At 47.0% G+C, this 9,722-nt stretch overlaps 1 protein-coding gene across 2 annotated transcripts; it reads right to left on the reverse strand.

The window, feature by feature from the left end:
- Positions 1–911: 911 nt before the first annotated feature.
- CSRP2 (cysteine and glycine rich protein 2) lies at positions 912–9,241 on the reverse strand. 2 transcript variants are annotated; one of them, XM_062584745.1, is made up of 6 exons: positions 9,209–9,241; positions 6,316–6,451; positions 3,741–3,909; positions 2,585–2,717; positions 1,856–1,949; positions 912–1,238 (listed from the first exon to the last, which is right to left on the reverse strand). In XM_062584745.1, exons 2-6 carry the CDS (start codon positions 6,425–6,427, stop codon positions 1,162–1,164), a joined length of 585 nt encoding a protein of 194 aa, XP_062440729.1. In that variant the 5' UTR covers positions 6,428–6,451; positions 9,209–9,241; the 3' UTR covers positions 912–1,161. The 2 variants fall into 2 exon arrangements, with proteins under 2 accessions (XP_062440729.1, XP_062440721.1); XM_062584737.1 differs by lacking the exon at positions 9,209–9,241 and adding an exon at positions 8,536–8,937.
- Positions 9,242–9,722: the final 481 nt, after the last annotated feature.

The raw sequence follows: 9,722 nt of genomic DNA on the forward strand, positions 1-9,722 counted from the left end.
CTCTTACTTGTAGGCCTTTAGAATTTAAGAGTTGCTACTAATGAACAGTTGTGTTAGCAGATGGGAAGACATCGACTACTATAGCTTTTGGCATAACTGGTATTTTCACAAGGAGTAAATGTGCACCACACCGGCAAGCTTAATTGGTGTCATTCCTTGCCCATTCTACCTGAATTCAAGTCATATTAGCTACTGGAACATTCAAAGCATAATTCTGTTCTGCTCTCCATTGTTAATTATAGGTAATTTTGTCAGTGTGTAGGCAGATGAAGTCCTCCAACTGAAACAGCTGAAAGCCTCTAAAGACTTCAGAAAACTGTTATAGTACAACCAAAAAAGGTCAAAAGCATCTCTAAGTTAATTGCCAAGTAGCAATGTAGTCTGCAGTTAGCATATAGCAATACCATCTCAGGATAAGTGAGTCCTGTGTATAGCAAGACCTCAACACCCAGAGGGATGCAATCCAACAAAGAATTATAGTCAGAGTGGCTTGCTTTCTCTGCTCTGGAGAAATCTGTGGTAGAGACAGCTGGTCATTAAACACATAGCTCCCGAAAATCCCTTTCAGAACTGTGCCCCTGCCTGGACAGCTGGATTAAGACTGACACCTTTCACAGAGTGAGCAGTATCCCTTCTATGCAGTGAGCGAGCAAACCTTGCACATGCACATAGTAGGGTGATGGTAGAAAACGGTCATTCATTCACTTCCAAGTGCTGTGAGCAGTGTACACAAGTTCACTTTTAGTCATGCTGGGTTCAGTCTGCACAGCTTTCAGCAAAGTGCTACACCAGCTCTGTATCATTGCATCTCTTCCACCCATAGCACCCCAGGAACCTCCTTACATCTCAGCCCATCTTTGAATCTAGCCCACATCTCCTCTACTTATTATAGTTGACAAAGCATGTAACACTTCTTTTTAGGATACATCAACAAACAAAGCTTTATTGAATTGATACATAGTATTAAAAGTGTTAGTGTGGTACACAAAGAAAGGGGAGGAAGAGCAGTGGTATGGATTTTTTTTTTTTAATGTCTGCTAAAAATTTGGCCCAAATACTATAGCAAACTAGTATCCATTTCACAGTCGTTAGTAACATTTAGGAAACCTCTCTTGCAGAAGAGTCTCTGAAGAGCCATAACAGGTCTTAAGTTGTGCTCCCTCACTGAGCATGAACAAGGGCACCTGCTCCTTGACCATATCCAAATCCTTTGGGGCCGAAGTTCTTTGCATAACAACCTGCAAGAAATATGAACTTGTAGTAACCAAGGCTTCTGACTCGTTTAAGCACTTTCTATATGAAGCCACTCAACTACTTCACTTTAGGCACCATAGCATCAGAATCCAAAGCCATGCTCAAAAACAAGCATTTAAGTTGTGCAGCAGCCATGCCTAAACTTGATGCATCATGTCTGTTCTTTCAGCATACTTCCTAGCCTACTCTGCCTAGTGTTTGCTGTAAGCAATTCACAGATCACTCCCAGGATAGATATCCCTGAAAACACATGCTGTCATGAAATCAGTGTTGACTAAGTTTATATCCATGACATCATGCAAGGCAAGATGACTGCTGGTTAGTCTCCTGCTCTGCAATTTGCACTTTGATCCACTCAGGGCACAGGATACTGTTACATAATTCAGTACGTCAAGTTTTATCTGCTGCAGATGTAAGCTACATTAATAGCTTCAGTACTATTTCATTTCCTCAGCACTGCTGCTAGGATTTATATATTTCTATTTTGACAGGAGCTGAAAAGTCTCCTTTTACCAGGAGAAAATTCAGCATCTCACCTTATCTCACATACACACATACTCCCCACCTTGAACCATAAACAATTGATCATTTCTTTCCTCACCTTTACAATAGATTTCTCCTTCTTTTTCAGTCAGGGTTGTAGATTCTAGGCTCTTTCCACACTTAGCACATCGGAAGCAGTTTTTATGCCATGGCTAAGGAAAAACAAAAGAATTTAAGCACACAGAATCCCTAAATTTGTTTGTTTTAAAAACAGTTAAGAGATGCCTGCATCATATAGCTGACTGATGCAATGAAAATTTAAGCGTATCAGTAGCAGGTTAGAGCTTCTGTATTTTTTGAGATGGCACACAGCTCCAAATTCCAGGTAGCATCCTATTCAGGAAGTATTTTGAGAGGTTTGGATTCTCTAATAAATTTAGAGCAAATCTCAGCTATCAGTATGAAGTCAGTCAGGTTTACATGGTATTTTCAGTCAACTCCTCCTTTTCGCCCAAACCTTCAACCGATTTTGTAAGCTGCTCACTATGAGATTGTTCCCTCTCCTGGGGAGGGTGCTCCCGTACTTTGATTGAAGATACTGAAGCTTCATCTGAAATCCAAGGTGAGCACTCTTCACCCAGAATTCCATTTCAGGTGTTCCTTCTTTGAAGAAGATGAAAGCTAGATTGATTTGACCATTTCCAGCATTGAGAAATGCTGTTTTAAGGTAGCTACACCACAGTTCGTTCTCCGCTGCGTTCTGGATAGCTTACCTCCAGCAAAGCCAAGTAATGTGTGTTAGTCACTTTAAAGTCCATCTAGCAGTTAAAAAGGCACACTTCCTTACCTTCCCAGCACCTATTACTTTCTCAGCTGCATAAACAGAATCACCACATCTAGAGCATTTCTCTGAACCTCCAAATTTCTGAGCAAATTTTGAAGTATTTGGATTTGTCGTGGGTCGGTGGGGAGAGGGTGTGCTGAAAGAAACAAGATATTTATGTTTTCTACTCTTCTAATAAGAGATCTTTGGCTCTCCTTAACAGTAAGGTGGCAGCATCCAACACAGCACAGACAAAAAGTTCTTTCAAAATCAGAGAGACTGTCACCAGTACGGCTATCTGATTACACTTGGTAGGAATAGAGGAAGCAAAGGCCATGCTCCAAAGGGTAATAACTTCTGAAAAAAGCTACTTTGAGGGGCCTTCTCCTTTTCACCTTCTAGAGAAGAGAATTTCAAGACATGTATGAAGAGATTGTATTTATCAGACAGTAAGTTAAAGGTAATTCTATTGAACTTCTCTTAGCTGCTCATACTTAGCAGCATATTTACTGAACTGATCACTGAACCTAATGGATTGACCTATTTGTCATTTCCAGACATGTTCCAGCTGGAGAGTATGTCATATGTAAATCAAGTAATAATCTGGGAACTTGCATGGGGCAAGTCTGAGGCATACCTCTTTTTTTTTTGGGGGGGGGGGGGGTGCTTTGCTTTACAGACAACTTAATCAGACTAGGAATGTTTGCTATTTAATAGGCCATTCATTTTTGGCTATAACTGAGCACAAATGGCTCTTCCATTTACCAGTTACACATTTGATCTTCCTGTAGCCTCAGGTCCTCAACTCTTTAAATCCAGCCTTGCCAGAGCCAAAGAGCTACTATTTGCTTCTTATTTAGGAGAGTGCCCTAAGAACAACACTCACTTTTGCATCCTATGGACTTCTGCAGAAGCATCAGCAATTTAATAATCTAGGCCTGCTGTGACTCAGTTCTGGCATCCTCAGCTGCAGTAACTCCTACTCATATAGCGCCTACTTACATACTTCCAAGCAGAAGTTTTGTGCATTTTATGTTAAAGACCCTGCATCTTGTTACACTGAGGTATTTTGGGGTGTTTGTATTCCAGACAACATAAATTTAACAAAATTCAGCCTGAAATACTATGAAAGTTGTAGGAGAGGACAAGGGCCACACACATTCCAACTCAGTTAACTTACCTCTCATGCTTGATACCTAGTCTCTCTCCCCTGTCCATGTTCAGTGTGCCTGCCCCTTGGCCATATCCATAACCTTTTGGGCCATACTTTTTTCCGTAACAAGATTTGCAATAAACTTCAGCATCATGAATTGCTACAGTTGTGCTGTCCAAGTTTTTCCGGCAGACCACTGAAGGGAGAAAGAAGGGGGGGGGGGGTTAAATTGCCTTGAGGAACCATCTCCATCAGCAGATGTTATAGTTTCTCACTTGGTATTTTGATTTACATTATAGGTTTCCTTCTCCATTAATCTTCCTATCAGGCTCTAGAACTGCTAAAGAGTAGAGGGGGCAGGTTATTTTTTGAATTAGTGAATTATGCTTATCCCTACAAAGGGTCTCTATTCCCTCCCACCTTTTCATGATCATGACATTTAAAGCCTGGAAACTTGCTGCAGCTTGATGAATGTGACTGCTCAGAAAATCCAGATAATGCAGTCAGTTTCCTTTGATTGTTGCCATAGTTTGAAGCAAAAGTTTATTAGCACAGAAGAGTCCCTGCCCTGTACTTCTGGCTGGGGTGGAGCAGGGACAAGGAAAACCCCCCAAGTCCTTTCCCAGTGCTGGTTTTGGGCAAAGTTGGTACTGTTTCACAGCTATACCACAGGGGCCTTGCTTGCTTAGCATTCATAAATTGTCCTTCGGAGCAGCACAGGCATCCCGCTCAAGGTTAGAGTAGCAAGCAGAACTATTTCCTGTTTTTGAAACTTCTTTCAAAGTTGAGGTGCCTTTTCAGTCCATAACAAAGAACCTGTACTGAATATCTGATTATACCACTTGAAGATTTTTAGTAGATAAAAATCTTCAAAATAGAAATTTAGAGCTAATAAATGCAAAAAGCAGAGGTCTCTTTCTATAAGACAAATAGGCAATAAGCAATTGAACTAATGCATGTTTGTTAAGTCTACGGACTCGAACCCCCACAGAACTATGTACTAAGCAAAAGCAAATACTTAAAACACTAGAGCCATCGTTTGACTATCAGTTCCAGGTTTCTTTTAATAGGAATTCCCACAAAACACTGAATATAAGGCAGCTGAGACACTTTAATGACTGCTGTAGAGCTAAGGAAAAGAAACATAGGTGCAGCTAGACTCACATGCTGTTGCAGTTTGCTGATGTTATACTACAGATTAGAAACCAGTTTGCCAGTAATCGCAACTGTGGCTTTATATAAAGAAGGCTGAATCCTAGTCCTGTCTGTAGATATTAAATGCCAGCAAGTAAGAAAACAATACTTCATGTTTGTAATAAGGTAAAATTCTTTTATATTGTCAGGCAGGCTGTTTGTTTGCAAAGTACTAGCCTAGAATTTATAAAGTGACCCTTTGTTTCTTTCATCTAATCAAAAACCTTTTCAGCAGAAAAAGCTATTTTCAATGCCTCACTGGATTTGTTGGTTGGACTGGAAAATAATGCTTTGGACTCCTTTCATCTGAAATAAACCACAGGCCCCTGTGCCAAGAAAGTCTATGCTTTTGGCTGTGCTAAAACATTGACAATTCAACTGTGCTACAAGCATGCTAGCATCCCAGGCAGCATGGGAGTAGATTAAACATTCCTTCAGAGAAAGGGTTTTATAACTCTGCTCTCAGTCTTAGTCTGTGCCGAGACTTCAGGCAGACGCTCATCTGACCTGAACTTGGTGCATCAGTGCAAACTTGGCTCTGTCACTGTATTTGCTCCTCTGCATGAGGAATAGTTATGCTTAGTTCTGATCCTAAAATACCTGCCTCACCTATATAGGGGAGAGGGCCAGGATGGGGTGAAGGAAGGAGAAAGGGAGGAAGAGGAACAGGGCTGGGGTGGTGGTGGGGGGGAGCCACATTCTCCTTAATAGAATGTGTTTGTCAGATGTCTGGCACTGAAGAGGCAGGATAACATTTGTTCAGGTGTACACAGCACCAGAAGGCCTAGAAAGCATGAAGTGAGATGTGAGTCAAGCCTGACAGGTGATGGACAAACATGTCACTGGCCAATACTGTCCCTATGCATCACAGATCCCCACCGAGCCTTGGGTTTGGAGCCCTGGAAACCTTCTGAAGATGATCAGAGGGCTGGAGCAGAACGGCTGAGAGAGCTGGGCCTCTTCAGCCTAGAGAAGAGAAGACTGAGGGGGGGAATCTTATCAATGTGTACAAGCACCTGAAGGGAGGGTGTCAAGGGGATGGGGACAAACTCTTTTCAGTTGTCCCATGTGACAGGACAAGAGGCAATGGGCAGAAACTGAAGCACAGGAAGTTCCGCCTGACCATGAGGGGGAATTTGTTCACTATGAGAGTGACGGAGCACTGGCACAGGTTGCCCAGAAAGGTTGTGGAGTCTCCTTCTCTGGAGATACTCAAGGCCCACCTGGATGCAACCCTAACATGCTCTAGGTGACCCTGCTGAGCGGGGAGGTTAGACTAGATGATCTCCAGAAGTCCCTTCCAACCTTACTGATTTTATGATTCTATAAGAGCACCTTGCCATGGCGACTCCTGCACTAGGACCTATGAGGTTTCAAGGCCATGCAGCAAAAGCATAAGAGGACTTACTGCAGAGGAAGCAGCACCTGTGGAAGCTTCTCCCATCACACTGCACCTCTTCAGCATGGTAGACAGTTCGGCCGCAGGCACCACACTTGTTTCCACCTCCCCAGTTTGGCATGCTGTCCCTGCAGACTGAGCCAGGCTGGAAAGGTAGGAATTTGTTAACTGCAGCTCTGCTCGTGGTTTTAGGTTAAAGAATTAGCGTTACAGGTTCCTTTAAACAAGATCTGCTGAGTTCAGCTATCAGACAACAAGTTTCCAACTATTTAAATATTTGATCTTCCATAACACGAAAAGCTTGTCTGATTAGAGCAACCTCTCGTCCCGTTAGATCCCCAGCCAGGCTTACGGGCTTCAGCAGACCCTCTGCAGCTATTTGCAAAAGCAGACAGACTTCCAAGGGGAAGAGGGGTCACTGCTGCTTAACAGCAAGAGAAACAAAGATACCGTCTTCACCAGACACATATTCCAGTCCCCGTTCAGGATTTTGAAAGTTACATTAATTGGATATGCACAAATTACAGTTCCATGCACAAGGGCTTTACTGTACCTTGAGCAACCCCCCTGTCTCCCCCCCCCCCCCCCCAGATGGATATAATTTCAGTTTCTATGCTTCATTAGCTCTGGGCCTCTCAGCTGATGGAAGCGCACCAATTGTGCCAACAATGGCATTTTGTTTTACTGCCGCGTCTATCATTCAGAGCGCAGCACAAGCCAAAGCGCACCTCACCGGAGAGCCATTTATTAGGGCTGTAGGGATATTTCGAACTCCTTTGAGAATGTGCCTACACAGCCATTACACGAGCTATGCCTTCACCAGACAGGTACGGAAACTGAACCCAGATACCCGGGGGACTGCTGCTGCTTTGGAAGAAAGTGAAAATACTTCTCAGGCATCACTTGCAACACACAAGCAGCAGGCTAATAAGGAAGGACAGGTACCAGCACTGGTCACATCTAACTACAGCCACAGGAACATCATCCCCTTTGGTTCATCACCAGTGGATGACTGCTCATAAGCACCTGAGCCAGCCTGAGCACCTGAAGAGCTGGAAATGCTCCTGCACCATGCAGCCTGCCATTCAGCAGAGGGAAGCAGTTTGTTTCACCACCCTCTTCCTCCAAGAGCTCTCACCAAAACATCAGACATGCAGAGCCAAGAGGGTGACCACAGTGCAGAGTGAGGCGCCCCGCAGGCAGCACAGCAGCTGCACCTACGAGATGCAACTTGCAAGGCACATCTCAGAGCAGCAGTTTTTGCTAAGCCTGAATTAAATGGCACTGTTAAAGTAAGCAGCCTGCCCAAACAACCTAACTTGTAGCTCAGCAGAGATTCAGGCATGCAAACAGGGCAGCGCAGTTCCCAAGACAGACATACTGCCAAATAACTCCTAAAAGACCTTTGTCCAACAAGGAGCAAACAGCCATTCATGGCATGTGAGAAAATAAGATTAGTTTGTTAACATGAATTGGGGCATCTTAGGTAAATTCCTAAGCAAAGGCTTAGGAAGCTTCTGTGCAGCAACCGAGTAGTGCTGTTTCCAGCACTGACACTAATTACTGAGATATTCCTTTGTTCAATATTTCTACAGGATTAGCACCGTTACTGCTCCATGGTTTAGAACTAATGCTCCGACCAAGCTCATAAAATTAGTTTTATGACATTTACCACTTTGTCTTTGTCATTCTTGGCACAACCGTAGAGTCTAAAAATTAAGATTCCATTTCTTTTATTCAAGCATTTGGCTGTGGTACCACACAGCAGCTGACATCAATCATGGCAAACAGCGTTCTTAGTTAAGAGGAATATAGGCTGCAAAAAAGCTTCAGAAGAGGAATGCATTAATGGGGTGGAGGAAGAGATTGCTTTCTGTTTGTGCGCTTTCCAAAGCCTAAGCAGTCATCTTCTGTGCTCTTCTGCTCTCACCGTCCTCACCTTCTTGCGTGCATTTAGTCAAGTTTAAAGTATTTTTAAAGTATTTTTAATTACTTCATTATCAAGTGATTGTTTAGTTCCATGCACACTAGAATTGAAAGCTTGGGTTAGATCTGCAGCTTTACCACAGACTGCCCGTGCAATATTGGGCCACACAGACACAGCTCTACCCTTCCCACCCAAGTGTGGCATTAAGTATTAGACTCTGGCAACCATGGGCTGACTCAAGTCCTCTGATAAGCACTTGAAGAGTTCATTAAGTAGAGGGGAAAAAAAAAAAAAAACATCACCACTGAAGAGTTGAAGTCAGTGCTTCAAGTTCTTGGTCTTCAGGAGACCTCCACAAGAGATGCTGCTATTTATTCCCCCCATGACAGCTCGTGTGGGAGGCGCAGCAATACTTCTTCGGTTATCCAACAGCAAGGGCCACCCCAAGGCGGAGGTGCCCCGAAGCAGACACACTCGGACGACGCGAGGGAGCACGGAGCGGCGGGCAGCAGGCCCGGGCCTCGCCCAGGAGCTTCCCGCCAGCAAGCCCCGACCCCAAGGACCGCGTTAACCTTTCCTTGCTCCCCGAAGGCTTTTCTGGCTCGGCCGGGCAGCCGCCGGGGACGGCACTAAACCCCCAGGGCGCCTCGCCGCCAGCTCCGCCGCGGGAGACCTTCCCAGCCCATCCGCTAACGGCGACGGGGGCGTTAGACGCCTCGAGGAGCCCGCAACGCCCGCGGCACGGGCGCGGAGGGGGGCGCGGAGGCACCGCGGGCCGCCGCCGCCGCCGCCGCACCGGCAGCCCCGCGCCTCGCCTCGCCGCACTGCGGCCGCGCCGCTCCCGGCCGCGCGCGCTGTCCCCGCCACGGCGCCCGTCAGCCCGCCCGCCGCAAACCGCCGAGGCGCCCGCGGGGGACCCGCCCGGGCGCCCCGAGGTGCCGCCGCCGCCACCTGCGCGCCCCGCCCCGCTCTCACCGCGGCACCCGCAGCGACGCCTCTGCGCGCCGCCCGCCCGCGGCGGCGCTTAAAGGGAGGGGGCGGAGCCACGCGGCCCCGCCCCCAACCGCCCCGAACCGCCCCGAACCGCCCCGAACCGCCGCTGGCCGTGGGTCCCCGCTGTGGGACTCGGGCGCCGTTCTCCTGTGGCGCCCGAGCTGCGCCCCGCTGTGGGGCCAGTGCTGCACGCGACCGTGGGGGTCAGCTCCCCATCCCTGCCGTGGGGCCTGAGCTGCCCCTGCCGTGGGGCCAGGCCCCATCCTCCGCAGGGGGCCCGTCCCCTGTTTGCACTGTGAGGCCTAACCCGCTTACCGCTGTGGGGCCTGACCTGCCGCGCCCCCCTGCAGGGCTGGACCTCCAGCGCTGCTGTGGGCTGCTCCCCGGTCCTCGCTGTGGGGCCAGACCCTCATCCCCGCTGTGGGGCTGGGGCTGCGTCCCCATCGCGGGGGTGGACTCACACCCTGGTATGGGGCCGTGCCCCATTGCTGCTGTG

The sequence above is a fragment of the Rhea pennata genome, chromosome 1 (genome assembly GCF_028389875.1).
Source record: "Rhea pennata isolate bPtePen1 chromosome 1, bPtePen1.pri, whole genome shotgun sequence".
In the NCBI taxonomy this organism is placed as follows: Eukaryota; Metazoa; Chordata; class Aves; order Rheiformes; family Rheidae; genus Rhea; species Rhea pennata.

Excerpts from the sequence above, each read along its gene's own strand:
- CSRP2 (XM_062584745.1), bottom strand. The coding sequence starts at position 6,427 with ATGCCAAACTGGGGAGGTGGAAACAAGTGTGGTGCCTGCGGCCGAACT. Across the intron at positions 2,718-3,740 it reads CTAGGTATCAAGCATGAGAG|CACACCCTCTCCCCACCGAC; the intron begins GTAAGTTAACTG and ends TGTTTCTTTCAG. Across the intron at positions 1,950-2,584 it reads AAGTAATAGGTGCTGGGAAG|CCATGGCATAAAAACTGCTT; the intron begins GTAAGGAAGTGT and ends GTTTTTCCTTAG.